This window comes from Balaenoptera borealis (assembly GCF_965194805.1).
Source record: "Balaenoptera borealis genome assembly, chromosome: 15".
NCBI lineage: Eukaryota > Metazoa > Chordata > Mammalia > Artiodactyla > Balaenopteridae > Balaenoptera > Balaenoptera borealis.
This window is the reverse complement of record NC_138871.1, coordinates 10582088-10602128: the sequence shown is the minus strand read 5'-3', so window position 1 is coordinate 10602128 and position 20041 is coordinate 10582088. Positions and strand designations below refer to the sequence as shown.

The 20041-nt window shown below is 46.9% G+C and overlaps 1 protein-coding gene across 1 annotated transcript in view; it reads right to left on the bottom strand.

The window, feature by feature from the left end:
* Positions 1 to 20041, bottom strand: part of ACOXL (acyl-CoA oxidase like) — a 326116-nt gene that overhangs the window by 11638 nt on the left and 294437 nt on the right. Inside the window, exon 14 of the mRNA XM_082356231.1 lies at positions 14466 to 14535. Within this exon, the coding sequence (XP_082212357.1) occupies positions 14471 to 14535 (65 nt within the window). The 3' untranslated portion in view covers positions 14466 to 14470. The remainder of the gene's footprint in view (positions 1 to 14465; positions 14536 to 20041) is intronic.

The window sequence follows — 20041 nt, the reverse complement described above, 5'->3', positions numbered from 1 at the left end:
GGATGTGGAATCTGTGGGTACGGAAGGCCAACTGTACTTTATGTAGACAGTTTGGGCAACTTGTGGAAAAGCATTCAGCCAGGTTCTTCTCTATGATTTGTTTTAACCCAGAATTGATCCCACTTCTTCCCACTCCCAGTTCCTTGTCTGTCATTGGCTGTGCAACCATCACCACCATTCACATCCAGAACTTTTTTCATCTTGCAAAACTGAAATTCTGAATCCATTAAATAATAACTTCTCATTCTCCCTTTTCCTTGGTCCCTGGAAAGGGACCATTCTACTTGTCTCTCTGAATATGACTACTCTAGGTACCTCATATAAATGGATCCATACAGTATATGTCCTTTTGTGACTAGTTTATTTCACTTAGCGTGATGTATTCAAGGTTCCTCCATGTAGTAGCCTGGGTCAGAATTTCCTTCCCTTTTTAAGGCTGAATAATATTCTATGGCATGTATATACCATATTTTTTGTTTATTCATTCACCCATCAATGGACACTTGGGTTGCTTCCACATTTTGGCTGTTGTGATTAGTGCTGCTATGAACATGGGTGTACTATTACCCATTCAAGCCACTGTTTTCAATTCTTTGGATATATGCTCAGAAGTGAAATTGCTGGATCATATGGTAATTCTATGGTTAATATTTTGAGGAATTACCGTACTATTTACCATAGCGGCTGCTCCATTTTGCATTCTCACCAACAGTGCACGAGGGTTCCAATTTCCCCACGTCCTTGCCAACACTTGTTATTTTGGTTTTTGTCGTTGCTGTTTTGATAGCAGCTATCCTAATGGGTGTGAAGTACGATCTCATTGTGGTATTGATATGTATTTCCCTAATGATTAGTGATGTTGAGCATCTTTTCATATGCTTATTGCCCATCTGTAGATCTTTGGAGAAATGTTTATTCAAGCACTTTGCCCATTTTTAACCTGGTTGTTTGGATTTTTGTTGTTAAATTTTGAGTTCTCTATATAGAGATTCTGGATATTAATCTTTTATCTGTATGTGATTTGTAAATATTTTGTTGCTTTTTTACTGTGTTGATAGTGTCATCTGATGCACAAAAGTTTTAAATTTTAATGAATTTCAACATGTACAGTTTTTTGTTGTTGTTTATGACTTTGATGTCATATCCAAGAAATATTGCAAATCCAATGTGATGAGGCTTTTCTCCTGTTTTCTTCTGAGAGTTTTATAGTTTTAGCTCTGACATTTAAGTCTTTGGTCTATTTTGAGTTAATTTCTGTATATCATGTTAGATAACGGTCCAATTTTATTCTTTTGCATGTGGATATCTAGTTTCCCCCGTACCATCTGTTGAAAAGACTATCGTTTCCCCATTGAATGATCTTGGTACTCTTGTCAAAAATCATTTGACCAAATATGCAAGGGTTTATTTCTACATTGGTCTATATGTCTGTCTTTATGCCAGTACCACCCTATTTTGATTGCTGTAGACTTGTAAATTTTCAAATCAGGAAGCGTGAGACCTCTGACTTTTTTCTTCTTTTTCAAAATTGTTTTGGCTATTCAGGGTCCCTTGTGACGCCATATGAATTTTAGAATGAGTTTTTCTATTTCTGCAAAACAAGTCATGCAATTTTGATAGATTGCACTGAATCTGTAGATTCAGCTTTAGGTAATACTGACATCTTAAAAATATTAAGTCTTTCAATCCATGAACACAGAATTTCTTTCCATTTATATCTTCCTTAATTTCTTTCAGCAACACATTTTTGCTGAAAGTTTTTCACCTCCTTTGTTAATTCCTAAGTATTTAATTCTTTTTGATGCTATTATAAATTGAATTGCTTTCATCATTTCCTTTTTGGATTGTTTACTGTTCATGTATAGAAATGCAACTGATATCTGCATGCTGATTTTTGTATCCTGCAACTTTGCTGAATTATTCGTTCTAACAGTGTGTATATGTGTGATGTTTGTGTAATCTTTAGGGTTTTCTACATATAAGATCATATCATCTGTGAATAGAGATAGTTTTACTTCTTCCTTTCCAATTTGGATGCCTTTTATTTCTTTTTCTTGCCAAATTACTCTGGCTAGGACTTCCAGTATTGTGTTGAATAGAAGTGGTGAAAGCAGACATCTTTGTCTTGTTCCTGACAAAGGAAACGCTTTCAGTTTTTCACCATTGAGTATAATGTTGTGAGTTTTTTCATATATGGCTTTATAATATTGACATAGTTTCCTGAGTGTTTTTATCATGAAAGGATGCTGAATTTTGTCAAATGCTTCTAATGCATCAATTGAGACGATCATGTTTTTTTTTCTTCATTCTGTTAATGTGATATATTACATAGATAATTTTTTTGTTTGTTGAACCATCCTTGTATTCCAGGAATAAATCTCACTTGGCCATAGTGTATAATCCTTTTAATATGCTGCTCAACTCAGCCTCTAGTATTCTGTTGAGGATCAGCATTTTGTAGTTTTAAGCATACAAATCCTATCTATTGTTAGATGTATATCCAAGTACTTATTTTTTTGAGAAATTGTACATGATATTGAGTTTAAAAAATTTTTCCTGTCCAAGTGTTCATTGCTAATATATAGAAATTCAATGAATTTTTGTATGTTGATCTTATATCCTGTGACCTTGCTAAACTCATTTCTTAGTTCTAGGATGTTTGTTTGTTTTGTAGATTTCTTGGGATTTTCTAAATAGACAATGATGTCATATATAAATAGGAACTGTTTTATTTCTTCCTTTCTGATATGAAAGAATATGTTTTTTATTTCCATCTCTTGCCTTATTTCACTAGTTCGAACTTTTAGTATTATATTGAATAAGAATGGTGAGACCAAACACCATTCCTTTATTCCTGATGTTAGGGGGAAAGCATTCCTTGTTTCACCGATATGTATGTTGTTACCTATAGCAGGGGTCCCCAACCCCCTGTACCGGTCCATGGCCTGTTAGGAACCAGGCTGCGCAGCAGGAAGTGAGCGGCGGGCGAGCAATTGAAGCTTCATCTGTATTTTCAGCTGCTCCCCATCGCGTGCATTACTGCCTGAGCTCCGCCTCCTGTCAGATCAGTGGTGGCGTTGGATTCTCATAGGAGCGGGAACCCTACTGTGAACTGCGCATGCGAGGGATCTAGGTTGCGCGCTCCTTATGAGAATCTAATGCCTGATGATCTGCGGTGGAGCTGAGGTGCTGATGCTAGCGCTGGGGAGCGGCTGCAAATACAGATTATCATTAGCAGAGAGGTCTGACCGCACAGAGACCATAATAAATCAATTGCTTGCAGACGCGTATCAAAACCCTAACAGTGGGACTTCCCTGGTGGTGCAGTGGTTAAGAATCCGCCTGCCAATGCAGGGGACACGGGTTCAAGCCCTGGTCCAGGAAGATCCTACAAGCCGTGGAGCCACTAAGCCCGTGCGCCACAACTACTGAGTCTGCACTCTGGAGCCCACGTGCTGCAGCTACTGAAGCCCCGCTCCCCCAGAGCCCACGCTCCACAACAAAAGAAGCCACCGCAATGAGAAGCCCATGCACTGCCACGAAGAGTAGCCCCCGCTCGCCACAACTAGAGAAAGCCCACGCGCAGCAGTGAAGACCCCGAGCAGCCAAAAATAAATAAAATAAATAAATAAATTTATATTAAAAAAAAACCCTATCAGTGAGTGGCAAGTGACAATTAAGCTGCATCTTACAGAGTAGACGGGACATAAGCAACACACTTTGGGTGTCACTGTCTCCCATCACCCTCAGATGGGACCATCTAGTTGCAGGAAAACAAGCTCAGGGCTCCCACTGAGTCTACATTATGGTGACTTGTATAATTATTTTATTATATATTACAATGTAATAATAATAGAAATAAAGTGCACAATAAATGTAATGTGCTTGAATCATCCTGAAACCATCCCTCCCCGCACTGGCCCCGGTCTGTGGAAAAACTGTCTTCCACAGAACCGGTCCCTGGTGCCAAAAAAGGTTGGGGACCACTGAGCTATAGGATTTTTGTAGATGCTCTTTACCAAGTTGAGGAGGTTTCACTCTCTTCCTGTTTGTCTGAGAGTTATCACAAATGGGTGTTGCATTTTGTCAAATGCTTTTTCTGGTACCAATTGATATGATCATGTGATTTTTTTTTTGTCTTTTGCCTATTAATATGAATAACTAAATTGAATGATTTTAGGAAATTGAACCAGTCTTGCATCCTTGGAGCAAACCACACTTGGTCATGGTATATAATTTTTTTAATATATTGCTGAATTCTAGTTCCTAATATTTTGTTAGAAACTTTTGTGTCTATATTCATAAGGGATATGGGTCCGTACTTTTCCTTTTTTGTTCTGTTTTTGTCTGGTGTGATATTAGGTCAACACTAGCTTCATAAAATGAATGTATTTCCTCCTCTTGCACTATCTGGAAGAGATTCTGTAGAATTATTAATTCTTATTTAAATGTTTAGTAGAGCTCTCCAGTGAACTCTGGAGACTGGTGTTTTCTTTTTCTAGAATTTTAAATATAAATTCAATTTCCATAACAGTTATAGGGCTATTCAAATTGTCTATTTCATATTGAGTATGGTGATTTGTGTTTTTGAGGACTTGGTCCATTTCATCTAAGTTGTCCAATTCATGTGTGTAGAATTTTCTCAGTAATCCTTTTATTATCATTTTGATGTCTGCAGGGTATTTACCGATATCATCTATTTAATTCCTGATGTTAGTGACTTGTGTCTTTTCTTTGTTAGACTTTTAAAGGGTTATCAACTTTGTTGATTTTTTTCAAAGATCCAACTCTTTGCCTCATTATTTTTCTCTATTTTTTTTCCTGTTTTCAATTTCATTGATTCCTGCTCTTATCTTTATTATTTCTTTCCTTCTGCTGTCTTTGGGTTTATTTTGCTCTCAATTTTTTAGGTTCTTGAGGTGGTAGCTTAGGTTATTGATTTGAGACTTTTCTTCTATTTCATGTAAGCTATAAGTTCCCCTCTCAGCACTGTTTTAGCTGTGTTCCACAAATTTGATTATATTTTCATTTTCATCCAGTTCAATCCTGCTGTTGACTCCATCTACTGAGATTTTTATTTCAGTTATTGTATTTTTCAGTTCTAATATTTCTATCTGGTTGCTTGCATTTACTATTTCTTTGCTGAGACTATTTATTTGATGAGCCTTTCTATTCTTTTGTTTCAAGCACATTTGTAGTCACTCATGAAAACATTTTTATGATGTCTGTTTCAAGAACACATCAAGTTGTCTCATCCCCATTCTGTCCCTTTCACAGTCCTAGAAGAGATAGAGATGGAAAGATTTTCCCGAAGGCAAAAACATTCCATCAGGAGACTCCGAGAAGAAGCAGGAATCAACTGACTGGTACCTTCATGCTGGCCATTTTCCTGACATTTATTCCCAAACTAAGTTTCTCCCTCCTTCCTCCCTTTCTCCTCCCCCTCCTTACCTCTTGAGAGCTGACTGTGTGCCAGGCATCTTACTGGGTCCTAGGAGAGGAAGGGGGGTAGAGCTAACTAATTTTTTTTCTTTTTTCCTCTCTCAAAGTTGATAACCATGGTGTGTGTGCACGTGTGTGTGTGTGTGTGTGTGTGTGTTTCAGTAGAGTTTTGAATATAAAATTAACCCAAAAGAGATCAGCTAAAATTCAGTAAGGGCAAGAGGAAGAGTTGGGCAGGTCCAGGGAGCAGAAATCATCAAATCTCATAACATTTCCAGTTTTCAATCAGGGCACAAATGTGCTTGGTTGCAGTCAGGGGCTGCTGCCTGGGTGTGAGTGCTGAGCTTTGCCTCCTTTCTCAGCCCCATTCAGCATGAGCCCCCATATAACTTTAGTGCTAATGTCCCCTTCACTGTGTTCTGGAAAAGCCACTTGGTAATTCTGTTAATGTCTAGTAGCCCAGACTCATAGCACTGAAACGCCCTGATGGAATTTCTCCATATTCTGGGTAAGTCACTCAAGAGAATTCTCCTGGGCACTTCAGCATCTTGACCTCTTTATTTAAATGGCAAAACGACAAGTTTGGGGCCTGGCCCTGTTTTCTCCTCCCACTAACTCTAGTTCCCTAGGGCCAAATTTTGCTCTTATTTTCCTACAGATGGCTTTCACCAAATTCTTCTAATTTTTTTATTTGTCTCCAGCGGTTTCCTCTCTTACTTTCGGCCCTGTCTTCTAGAACAGCCTGAAATGAAATCTGCCCCTTGAGCTGTGCACAGAAGACATGGAGGAGAGAGTGTTCAGGCAAGAACCTCTTTCACATGTCCCAGGACAGGCTTGCAGGACCAAGAATCCTCAGAGGGTGATGATCTCCACACTTGGGGAAGCGTGCTGCCGTTCTGAACATGGGATTTCTGCTCTCCAGCTGGTTCTCCACTTAGATGTCGATTTAGATGCTTGATAAAGAAGTGTCAAGGGCAGAGCAGGTGTCATGTTTCACATACTGCTCCATTCGTCCGTGCGATCATATGCTCCTCTTAGGTAATCAGGCACGTGTAGAGTTTGCACATGATGGCGCTTGGCCTGGAAAGCCAATTGGTCCATTTCCCCTGTGAGGAGAGGTTTGTGGAGGAGGTGGGCAAAGTACAGAATGTCAGACAGCAAAGCATGCACTCTTGCTGCAGGACAGGAAATCCTTCTGCCCTTCTCCTCCTAATCCCCTCCCCCTGGCCTCACTCTCTATCTCTGGCCCCTGGTCTGGAGACTGTGCTCACAGAACAATTCTAGGGCAACTGTTAGCTGATGATGGCTTCTGCTGCATTCCCTCTCAGAGATACCCGACACTGACATTAATCTCTGGAAGTTAGGGTAGCCTTCCAAGCCAAAGGAAGGAATGCTGAATGCTGGAATTTCAAGATAGCTACAGCACACTGGGGAAACGTGCATGGCCAACAAGGATGGAAGCTTCTGGAGACCTCTCCCCTGAAAAGGCAGCTGTCTAGGTCCCCTACTGTGGCAGCCAGCTCGCAAGACATGCATCAGTGCACCCAAAATACTCTATAATTGGAAAACAGAACACAACTTCTCACACTGACCCCACCAGTAGGCACGGTGGAACCCACACAGTTGGTCAAATTTAATTTCCTGCAGAAACTTAGCACAAATGCCACCTCCTCTGGCAAGTCTTTTCTAAACCCATGCTGAGTTGGGCACCCCAGCTGAGTGCTTCGTTAACACCCCCAATTTCCTCTGTCTCAGCACGTAACCCACTCCAACACGCTTGCTTATTGGGTTCTCATCTATTAGTCAGGGAATTGAGGGTGAGGGTCTTATTGATATTAGCACCTGCAGTGCCTGGCACATAATAGCCACTCACAGATGTTTCTGAAGAGGGGTTGTGGTAGGTATGTGAAGACAGTCAACAAAATAACCCTTCTGTTGACCTATCGGGGAGCCTGAAATTCCAACCATTGGATATTTATTTCTTTGAGTTAAAAAGTTACTCCTATGCACCAAAGATTCCTTTCCAAAATTAAAGTTTCATCAGGAGAGATAACTGTCATTGAGATTTGGGTGGGGGTTGGTTTGAGATGAGCCCTGCAGAGCCTTGGCATGAGCTTGAACTTGTGGGGAGAGAACCAGGAATGAAGGGAAGCAGGCATTCCAGGGCCTCAGTGGCACAGAGGTACAGGAATGAGGGAAAACCATTTATGGCTGTAACACTACGTCTGAAATTTGATCTCTTTGTCACTTGTAGCTCTTTTCCCTTATTAAATATATATATATTCTAAAAAACCCGAAATATATTCTTCAAACGAACCAGGTACTAGAAGAACATCACCTGGCCCATAACGGGTCCTCAGTGAATATGGCAGAACAGCTGCCTTGGAACACCGTCAGCCACAGGCTCACTTCCTTCTGTGTGGCTCTGGCTCGCAAGGAGCAGAGAAGGTAGCAGGAAAAGAACAGGGGAAAAGGATGGGCTTTCACCACCGCAGACCCCGCTACCCTTAATGATCTGGGCTCCAGGAATTCGGAGCAGGGGCTGACACTGTTCATGCTGGACTGGGTTTGGAAATGCAGTCAAGCCCCAGATAGGAACCCTTTTCTTCTGTGTGGGAAGCCTGAGCCCATGACTGGCTACAGATGCCCGAGCAGGGGCTGCAGGCACGCGTGGTGCACACACAGGATGTTTGCTCCTGCTTCCTGCCCTGGGGCCCAGGACACTCTCAAAGGCAAGGGGCCACGATGGGGTCCTCGGGTGGGAAAAGGGCCACCAACAGAACGGAGGACATCACAGTTTTCCCTGCACTCAGTGGGAGGTGCTTGCAATTAACTTTTGGCTGCCGGGTTTGGTGCTTAAACCAGCTGCTACCTACACATGCTGAGAAAAGGAAGAAAGAGCAGTTAGAATGCAGGAAAAAGGGAAAAACCCCGTCTCGCCCACTTGACAGGCTCCGACTGCCTCTGCCAGCCGCTTGTGAGGTGGGGACAGTCCCCTGCAGACGCCCTGCCCCTATGCTGGGGTTGCCGTGGTGAGCGCCGCGTCGGGGCGGGGGGGCAGAGGTCTTCTCTAAAGCACAAAGGCAGACAGAGGCCCTGCAAGGATGCGTGGGCCGTTCCCCAAACGGAATGCTGCTCCCTGGGCCGAGCCACACGGAGGGAGTGAGCCAGGTGAGGCAAACTGTGGGAGGAGCCAAGCAGAAAGAACCTTTGTGACAGTGACAACTTAAGGAACCCTAGATAACCAGCTTGCTGGGGTGTTTCTAAACCTTCGAGGGGAGGTGCATCAGTGGAGCAGTCATGTGGAAAATTCCCTTTCTCCTCAAGGCTCTGCCGGTCCCACGTTAAGGTAAAGTCATCGTTTTCTTGTGAAAACCCTCCTTCCTAACAGACCAGGATTCCATCAGGCTAGGAGAAAAGGCCCGTTTCTGGGAAGAAGTTGTATTTTGTAAACCTGGGGGACTGAAGGGTTGGGCCATGTCACTCGCTCAGGGACTTGGAGTTTCAGGAAAGACTCATGTGTCTGATTTCCTAGAACATCATTAGACAGAGAAAAAGCTCCATCTAGCCAGACCACAGTGGTGAGGGGACGTGTGGGAGGGAGGCTTGGCCTCCTTCCCTCCATATCTGCCCAGTTTCCCCTGTGCATTTGGGGGCAGTGTGAACGCTTGGCGGTTGGTAAGAAATGCTAAGGAAGCTTCCAGCAGCACTCCAGCCTCCGGTCAGTGGAGCCTTCCTGCGGAATTGCCTCTGTAGGTTTTCTTGACCTGGGCCCCAGCGCCCTGCGACTGTGCCAGCCACTCTGACGGGCCCCTGCGCGTGCCAGCTGGACACACAGCAGGTACTCAAACTGCTCCGCTTGTGTCCTCAGACCAAGGTATCATCCGCTTCGCCCCAGACAGTCTGCCCTTCTGCCAATCAAATGGAGAATGGCCAGAGCATCATTGCTGCTGCTGGTGTGACAGCCCTGCCGAAGGTCTGCGATCTGGGGAGGAGAGATTCAAGTGGTTCTATTTATTCTTGAGAAGGCAGCTTGGCTCTGGTTACCATTTTCTATAGTCAACGTGGTGTGATATCGGATCTCACCTACAGAAAAGCCGACCTTGAACTTTACATGGTGCCTCCAGCCAGAGCACTTAGGCAGAGTGGCCGAGCCAGGATGGCGCTGGGGGCTGCAGCGTGGGGAACATTCCAGGCACTTGCTCAGCATCCCTGGTGTGGAAAAGCCTTGCTCTGAGCCAACCCTCCAGTTATAGCAGGTCAGCAGAAGCTCCTTCAACTAGCTTTTGTGCCCTGGCCTGGGGGAAGCAGCACGAATCAGGAATGGCCACTTTCCCCAGAACATCCTACTTGCTTTTCCAAAGAAGGCAGGGAGACGCAGCCGGTGATGACCTCAGGATGTGTTTGTCCCGGTGAGGATCCTTGTTGGGCTGCTGTCTCACACCCAAACTGGAAAGACTGCTGCCAGTTGTGTAAGTAACTCCCCAGAGAACAGACTGAGGAACTGTGCTCATTTCTATTTGATTTAGAAAATGATGGTCCGAATGCAGATTGGCACCAAGGGGCCTGCCTTATGACTAATTTCCATCACTGAAAAGAGGGCCCAATTTTTAAGAGGAGACAATCCTGGGAGGCAGGCAGGGAACAGCGGGACCGAACGCTGAGAGCAAAGCTTGATAGGCAAGGTAGAGCCATTTGATTGAGGAAGGGGTTTTGGACTTGACTCAAAAATAGGCTAACCAGATGCCTGGGTTTGCCTGGGACAGTCATGGCTTATGCCTGTCATCCAAGCTTAATTTTTAATGGTGCCCCCTTTCACTCTCAAAAAAAAAAAAAAGAAGTCCAGGTTTCTGGACTTCTGTCATCTCCCTATTTCAAAGGATAGAGAGACTTAGGGCTGGAAATTTATCCAGGGAGGGACACGTAGGACACGGGGCTCTGAGAAGGTTCATTTGGCTGAGCCCGAAGGAGAGAGACAAGCAGTTGGAAGACCAGGCTGACTCATTCTCAAGCATGTTTAGAATCGCAGGCTTGTTGGCAATGGCCAGGCACAGATTCACAGAGTGTAGATGCTGGATGGGTCTCTGGAGTCATCTAATTCTCTTCCTCTTTTGCCAGAAGAGGACACTGGGCTAAAAGAGGTCAAAGTGACCTGCCCAAGGTCACACGCTGCATCCTGGCAGAGCGGAGATCAGACTTGCCCCCAGTGGACCAAGCCCAGGTGCTCTGCTCCGGAACAGAGGAAAGGGGTGACTCTGAAACATGCTGCCAGGGGAACAGACGCACTGGCTCTGGAGTGGCAGTCCCAGCACAGGGTCATGGACTGTGCCATGGCTCTGAGGCTGAGGAGGGAGGACAGAGACCGTAGACAGGTGAGGTTCAGACCTGCTGAGGGAGCTTGGATGTGGAGCTGGAGCTTAGGTGAGATCCAGAGCCACAGTGGAGTGGAGGGCAGAGCAGAGGCATAAACGGGCTCTGCAGGGTAGTGACAGCAAGGACCGAAGAGATTAATCGGCAAGTAGAACTAAGAACGAGTGAAGGAATAGGTAAGTATGGCGATGGAAAGTGAATGGGGTCATAAGTCATTTACGGAATCTAAATCTTTTCTGTGGTTCAAATCGTAGTGAAATCTCCTTGAGAGGCAAACCCTAATGACAGCTGTCCTACCTCTTGGCATCTTTTCCCAGCCCCTTAGCAGGGCCACAGTGGTGGGGAAATCCTAAGTCATCGACAGCCTTGACCTCTGCTTGGTATTTGGGGAAACTGAGTCACAGGGAAGCCAGCTCCCTCCTGCCTTACGGTAGTCTCAGCAAATAGGGTGTGATTCACAGCAAGCCACGAGCATGATTCCACACACCAGCCACAGCAGTGTACCTGAGGCTTTGTCAGTCTTACCTCCTGTGTGGCTCTGGCCGAGGTGGTGGGTTTTCTGTGAATCTGCTCATCTGGGAGGAGTCCAGGAAGAAGCCCAGCCTGAGGGTCCAGAGGCTTTGTGGTCACAGCTCAGCTGCCCGACAACTAGCGGTGCCGTGGCAGAGGGCCACGTCTCCTCCCTGCCCTGCTCTTCCTGGTTGTCACGTGAAGGCTCTGGCCTCTGCCATCTCCAAAACCTCACACTCTGGCTTTGTCTTTCCAGGGGTGTCGGACGTTGGCTCGACTGCTGTGTGTTCATCTTTTGCATCTTCCCTGCAGTCTGTGTCTAGCGCACTCTCACAGGTCATGAAGTTTCTGTCCTTAAGTCTCAATTATCTGGGACAGTATAGGGATGCAATGGTATGCATGCAAAATATTGTTTTTTAAAACATCATATTCAACACCAATCTGCATTTTTTTTTTTTTTTTGCCTGCAACAACTGTTCACTCAACAAGGTGGAGTTAAATATTTAAGTTGGCTGCAGAGAATCTAGGAAGTGAATAGCTCACTCGAGTAAACATAAACTTGACCACAGGCTGATTGTAGGCAGAACGACCTACTGTCACCCTGAGCAAGTTCTCCCACAGAACGATCTACAAAAATCCTGTACACCACTGTCACGCCCACATGATGCTCTCTGATATGTGACATTAAAAAACCTCAATCTCCTGAGAAAAAATCATAAAATAGTTTCAGTATATATGAACTGAGCACACGTTTTTGTTGAGTGAAACTTCTTTGATGATGCCAGTTCAAATATCTTCAGATATTGAGAAAACACCCACAGACATCACCCTCGGTTGCGACAGTCACACAGTCTGCAGAGACCAACAGGGAAGATGTAAAATACTGAATGCCACTGGACATCATTCTGGGACACCTTGGGCTATCTGAACCCTCTCCCACTCCCAACTGTTAGTTTCTTCTTCTTCTTCTTTTTTTTTTAAATTTATTTTTGGGTGCATTGGGTCTTCATTGCTGCACGCGGGCTTTCCCTAGTTGCGGCGAGCAGGGGCTACTCTTTGTTGCAGTGCGCGGGCTTCTCACTGAAGTGGCTTCTCTTGTTGCAGAGCACAGGCTCTAGGTGTGCGGGTTTCAGTAGTTGTGGCTCGCGGGTTCAGTAGTTGTGGCTCGCGGGCTGTAGAGCGCAGGCTCAGTAGTTGTGGCGCATGGACTTAGTTGCTCCGCGACATGTGGGATCTTGCCGGCACAGGGCTCAAACCCGTGTCCCCTGCATTGGCAGGCAGATTCTTAACCACTGCGCCACCGGGGAAGCCTCTTCTTTTTTTAAATTAATATTTATTGGAGTATAGTTGAATTATAATGTTGTGTTAGTTTTAGGTGTACAACAAAGTGAATCAGTTATACCTATACACATATCCAGTCTTTTTTAGATTCTTTTCCTATATAGGTCATTACAGAGTATTCAACTGTTAGTTTCTAACCAAATGTTCCCAAGAAGCCAGCCTGGGGCAACGTGTGCGTGGCAGGGGGTGAGAAAGTAAGAGAAGGAAGAGGCTTTGGGTGGCATCTCTTTCTACCCTCTCCCTATGGATGTGAAGAGAGTGGCTGTGGTATCCCGTCGTGGAGGCCATGGGGACAGCTAGGAGTGGGTCTGGAGGTCTGCTCTCCTGGCGCCAGGCTCTGTGCTGTGCCCTCTCTACCCCAGGCTGCCTCTGGGATGCCCAGGTAATCTCCATGCAGCGCTCACCAGCAGGACCTAGCAACACATAGGAGTTGGTTCAGCCCACAGAGGCATGGAGAAGGGAACACGGAGAGATGAACAAGAGGAGAGAAGCAAGAAGGAGGAGATGGCAGGAGAAAATGCTGGACAGAATAGGAAGAAAGGGCCAAAGGCACTGTGTCCTCGTCACCTTGACTAGCGACTGGAGCAAAGAGGTGAGTGTCTGGGGGCCAAGAGCTACTCCAAGGTCACAGTGCCACTGCCTGTACCTGGAAGGGAAGGTCCTGGGGGAATGAGAGCTTAGGGTGGAAAACCTCAAAATACCGAGCAAAGTTTCTGTGCCTGAATGGGTGCCATTCAAAGTCAGTGTATTGGAAGACCCAGGACCCTGATGGACCATGTTTCCCGGGCAAACCCAATGTTTGGTATCAGCACTTCTGTATTATAAAATCAACATCACTGAAAGCTTTAAAAAAAGACAGACTGAAAATATCACATCTTAGGCAAATGAGTTGAAAATCCCTTCTAGTGACGCCCTATATTTTCCACCCATTTCTAAAGTCAGAGAGCACCTGGTATGGTATTTAGGTAAAGAAATGCAATTCCTGGTACACGCGGTTTCCTGACAGTACAGAACTGAAATGACGTCACGGAAACGCAGATGCCTCTAGGTCAGCCTGAGGACAGTTTCTAGGTGAAAACATGAGTCTCAGCCATTGGTGGAAAAGTGTGTCTACTTTTATGATCTGCTGGTACCTACTGCTTTCTGCCTTCAAAGACTAAGTTTTAATTAAATGCAGGCAGGCTGCTGGACAGGCTTTTCCACACTTTTGGCTCACCTAGATGTACAACTGAAATGTAGGTTAGACCGCACCTGTGCTCCTTTGTCATTTGGAAGGAAAGAAAACGATGGTCACCAAGAAGAAAAGAAGTTTGTCTCCCACTCAAGGGCGAGGAAGCTATGACATAAGATGCCCCTTCTAGTGGTTCACATGAACAGTCTCATTTGTGAAGCTTTCCCCACGGTGACGAAAGATGTGGCAGACACAGAACGTATGGGATCTTTTGTCTTAATTAAAAAGTATGGTGAGAGTCATAGAATTTGGCCAAGCCTCATAAATCTGCTCAAAGAATCAAGGCTCTGTCAGATAAGCTTAAATAGAACCAACTGAGCCCCCTGGAGAATTGAATACATTCCCCGCTAGTGGTTGACACCCACTTTCCTGTCACTTTGCTGCACTCCGAGGACGGCGGCTGTGCTCATTAACCAGCAACCCTCCTACCCACCGATGACAAGTTTATCCCCAAGGGGCACAAAATTCAGGGATGATAAATTTTCTCCTGCTCGTAAAAGTGAAACTCTCCTCAGGGCAATAAAAATGCTGTGAGCCTTTAAGGCAATCAGTGCTTTGCGTGATAACGTACCTTCTTTAACAAAGCCTGGTCCTCTTTTCAGGACATCTCCTCACGGCCAGGGAGAACCGCTCTAAAGTAACTGGAAAGGAAGAAAGAGAAAGTGAATGGCATCCCTTTGGACCCTTTGGACCCTGTTTGGAAGAGGACATCGTGGTGATAACAGATAGAGGTGGCGTGCTACAGTCTTTCCTTGGTGATCGGTTCAAGGGGGACACAGCCCGCCCCGGGGAGGTGGGAGCAGGGCCAGCACAGTCACTTCACCCTTGTCAGCAGGGATGATTACATCAGAGTACACGGCCGTGACCATCAGCAAAGCTCCATCCTAAAATGGTACAAATGAGCTTATTTATGAAACAGAAATAGAGTCACAGATGTATTACAGAAAACAAATTTATGGTTATGGGGGGGGAGGGGGAGGGATACATTGGGAGATTGGGATGGACATATACACACTGCTGTATATAAAACAGATAACTAATAAGAACCTACTGTATAGCACAGGGAACTCTTCTCAATACTCTGTAATGACCTATATGGGAAGAGAATCTAAAAAAGCGTGGATATATGTATATGTATAACTGATTCACTTTGCTGTACACCTGAAACTAGCACAACATTGTAAATCATCTATACTCCAATAAAAAATAAGTTAATAAAATTAAAAAAATAAAAAATACACCGCCGGGAGGCCCTGGGTTCAGCCACCATATGGCCCGTCCTCTCCCCCATGACCACACTGCCTGTTCATGTCCTGTGACCACAGTCTAGAGGACTCCGCCTGTCTTTGTAAATTTGGCGGTGCTACATTTTCTCTCTCAAGTCTCCATCGTGATTCCCACCGTGTTAAGTCTTCTCTGGGTATGAATGATGGGGGCCCAGTGTGGACTCAAGCAAACCCAACAAGTCCCCCAAATATTTCAAGTCGCATTTCCCCTACCATCTTTCTCCAACAGGACGGTGGAGAGAAACCAAGAAGGTCTGCAAAAAAGATTAATGATCCATTTTAACTGGCCATGAAAGCTCTAGTAATATCAACCGAGACACTTTACACAAATTACACTCCCCTTCTCTATGCTGGTGGCCCAGCTCTCACTCAAGGCCCATTCGCGTGAGCGCCCTTTTCAGTGTAAATAAGCACGAAACCACAACTGCGCCCCATGCATGCTGCTTTGACTGTATTGTTTCTTTCTCGAAAATGCTCCCATGATTCCCTGCCACCCTCAGATTTAAATCCACTTCTTTCGACAGGCATTAAGGCTTTAACTGAGTGACCCCGTGTAGATGAGCCTCTTATTTCCAGACTCAAAGTTGCATTCACTCTTCACCTGTCGTCACCCTTCACTGCCGTCTACTGGGCAATCTCACCTCCTGCCTTTGAGGGCAGCATAGCTCAACCACCCATCCAACGGCTCAAAGCCACTGGCCATCCCCTGGGTCCAGCCCATTTTCCACAATGGAATATTACTCAGCCATAAAAAGAATGAAATAATGCCATTTGCAGCAACATGCATGGACCTGGAGATGATCATACTAAGTGAAGTAAGTCAGACACAGAAAGAGAAATATCATATGATATCGCTTATATGCAGAATCTTAAAAAAAATGATACAAATGAACTTATTTACAAAACAGAAGTAGACTCACAGACTTAAGAGAATGAACTCATGGTTACCGGGGGAAAGGTGGCGGGGGAAGGATAGATTGGGAGTTTGGGATTGACATGTACACACTGCTATATTTAAAATTGATAAGCAACAAGGAGCTACTGTATAAAATAAAAAATAACACCCCCCCGCCAAAAACAAAATCCGCACTCGATGTTCTTTGGATAATCTTTTAGAAGGTGGCTATTTTATTTGGTAGAGGTTTCTGCTGTGACGTGGCATCTTCCTCAGCACAGGCCGTGGACATCTAAACACTTTCTCCTGGCCTCCTCGGAGGGCTACTAGATTCTCACCCTCCCCTCTCCCCTCCCTGGCATGGCCCCGCATCCATGCGTCCAGCTGCCTGTGTGCTGGACTCCACTGTGACACCTTTACTTGTTCACGAGACACGGCACCCAGGCGAGCAGCTGCTCCCTGAAATTCTGTATTGATACATCTAAACCAAACCAGTTGGGCCCCACGCCTAGGCATCCCTTTCCTGAATTTTCCCACTTCAGTGGGAGGGGCTGTCATCCACCTGCCCCCAGGCCCAAATCTTTGATTTCCCCTCCTGTCGCCATGCCTGCGGACGCTCCTTGCCCCTCAAAGGCACCCCTTCCCCGTGGCACAGCTGCCGCTCTGATGCCTGCAGAACCCTTCTAACTTGCTGCCCAACCCTGAGGCCCAGCCCTCCTCTCCTGCCACCGTAGGAAGGCTGGCACTGCCCTCTGGCTTCTCCTCTCCTCCACCATCTTAGTCCCTCTGCCCTGGACAAGACGTCCTCTCCAAAGGCTCCTCACCATCCTCAAACCACAGCTCGGCCCACGTGACCCTCTCCCTCTCTCCTCCCAGTCTGCCCAGAGACCACCCTCTGCCAGGCCCAGTGGATGGAGGGGTCAGCTGCACAGGCTTGGAGTCAGATGGACCTGACCTGACATCCTCAACGGTGCTGCCGCCACCAGCCTCCTCGGACGACAGATGAGTCACACACTGGCTGAGCCTCAGTTTCCTCACCAGCCACATGTGGAGAGGGTGCCGGCCTCCTGGCGTCAGTGTGAGGACTCATGCAGAGGCTGGATGTCAGTGCCCAGTGCCGGGGGGGCACGGCACCCAATTCTCTGCACCTCTAAGGAGTTTTGTCTAATTTTTCCCCATCACACTGATTTATTCCCGTTTGATGCATTGGCGTGACATGTTACACGCTGGCTTCTTCTTTTTGAGTCTTGTTTTGGTTTTTAGGTGCACACACTGCCGTATCACAGGAGGGAAGAAGCTCCGGGCTCCGGAAGACAGCCTGGGTCTTAGCCTGTTTGTTCTATGCCCGTCCTGCCCAACAGGCCTCAAGTCATGACCCAGTTTTTGGAACCGGACTGGAGTGCACTTGTGGGGACACAGGACCCCACGGGTGGAGCTTCCCCTTAACTGGCCCGCTGCGTTTTATGAATCGATCACCTCTCACTCCTTTGACACAAACGATAAAAGCCAACCTTGACAACTGCAGGTCAAACAGAAGCAGGGCTCACCGATTCCTTGGCTGTTTCCCCTCGCCTCAGAGTCAGGGTGACAGATGCTCTCATGCCCAAAGCGGGTTTCTCCCCCACCTCCCCCTGCTCTGATTTCTACCGAGTCCTGAAAGAGGAAGGAAGGGCAGAAATGTGGCCCGCAGCTCTTGGGGCCCAGTGACAACCCCAGGGGAGCAGCATTGCACGGGTGACACTTCACTCTCCTCTCCCTCCTCCCGCCTCCACTTCTAAATAGGAAAATAACCCTCAAAATGAAAGCAGTTGCGGTATCTACTTTCCTCTCCCTTTGTTACTGGTTCAAGGAGCTGCCTGCCTAGTGAGAAAAGAAAGGATGCTGCAGCCAGATCAGCGCCCACAGAACACGGGTCGCACTGGGGCGCGCTCTTCCTAAAGAGACTCGGGAGCGGATCATCTTCCTGGTTCCACGTTTCAATTGTTGTAACCGCTCTTAAGTGTTCCAGTGCCATTTACTTCCGTAGGGGCTGCAGAGGTTCCCGCCTGTCTGAGTACAGTCAAGCCCTCCTTGGTTCAGCCTTTCCACCCTGTGTGATGAAACGATCAGCCTGACAATAGAGGGAGAACAATAGATTTTTAGGTAACATACTTGTTAGCTTTGAGGTTGTTAGCTTTGAGGTTGGGGAGGGAGGTGAGAGGGATGCGTAGAAAAAAATGACCTGATTGAAGTAAAAAACAAAACCAAAAAAAGTGGTAGTTGGGGAGGAAAAAATTATAGGCATGAAATACATAGGCCTCCCCTTCGACGAGCTGGTGGATAAATTATGTACAACGGCCAAACCCCTGCAGCCGTTTCTGAAAGGCAGACAGGATTTTGCAACACGAGGGATACCCTAAAACTCAAAGAAATGCTTGTGCCTAGGATGCTATCATGATGACGTGTTGATACAAATAATGGGGGAAAGTAAGAAGAACCAAATGCACAACGTCATCGTCCTTTTTGAAATATGGCTGGTGAGACTGGGCACAATCGTTAAGTTCGCAGGCACAGCTGGCCTGGACATGTTACAGAAGGGGTTGTATTTCTCAGGAATCCTGTCTCAGAATATTCTTTCAGCTTTTCTGTCAATCCCTATGACAGGGCCCTGGGAACCAGGGGTCCTGCCCCGGTTGTCAAGCTTTAGAGAGCCCTGCTCTGGCATTCCTCTGTCCACAGCCTTCCCCACGGGCTAATGGGGGAGCGCCCGCCTGGAGCCCCCATCTGACTTCTCCAGCCCAAGTAGCTTGAGCTTCTCTGCTGGGAATGCTCTCCTCCTGGTGTGTGCACCCTGGACCCATGGGGTGGCCAAGGGGAAGCTGTTGGGAGGGGTGTAGACAGACCTTGGGTGTCTAGGCTGGAGGAGGTACACAGTGTGGAATGCAGCTGTGGATGGGAAAGAGGGAGGTGGGGAAAGGGGGATGCTTTCCCCCAGGCTGCAGAGTTCACAAAACTTCCAGGAGTCTGAGAATTCTAGATTCCCACCTGGCCTTCTGGATGAATAAAGCTACATGTGCCACGGCGGGAGGACGGAGTATATTTTCTTCACTGCTTTGTAATCCTGTCTGGTACCCGCACTGTGGGTCCCACACACAGTGGTGCAGGCTCAGGCTAGAGAATAAGGACCCAGTGGGAAAATACAGGCTCACCCAAGCCTCTTCAAAGCCAGGCCCCCCGTCCATCCCTGGAAGGAGGAAACTCAGTCCCAGCTGAGTCTCCAGAATGGCAGGAAAATGTGGCTTTCGCCTCACGTACCTACAGTGAAGATGAGGAAGCCAGCCTCCATGTAGGGGCAGCAGAAATGGGGAGGCTGACACCTGCCCCTAAACAGAAGGTCCTACCTGGAGGAGTGTGAGCTGGGCACGCCAGGGCATGGCACTGCGCCCAGCACAGGGTCCTCCCTGGCCCCGGAGGCGGGCGTCCCACCTGGCTGGCTTGGGCCTGCCTCTCCCTGGGAGCCCCAAGGGCCAGGTTCCCCTGACGCCCATGCGCAAGGTGGAAGAGTGCAGTGGCTGTCCCTCAGCGGTCCCCTCTCACCTGCGAGTGACAGCCGTGCTCGCGACACCCTTTGCAGAACTATCTGTCACTCCAGGCTTCTGAAGTCCCCCTCCCACCTCTTCTTCACAACATAACAGGGAAATGTTGAAAGAGAGAGAGAGGGCTGCGTCTCTGCAGAAAGAACTCCAGCTCTGTGTTCAGAATCAGCACAGAGGGGGAACGGGGGCTTTTAACTTCTTGGCAGCTAACAGGTGTAGCAGTTCCGGCCTCCTGCCCATTGAGATGGGCTGAAAGGGCGTGGAGCCGACCCTTGGGAGCCTCTGTGCCAGGCAAGGGTCCTGGCTCCCCTCTCCCTCCGCACTCCCACGCCCCCCCCCACCTGCTCTGTCCTTGTTGCTGGCCCTGCAGCGCTTAGCCTGTTCCTCCCTC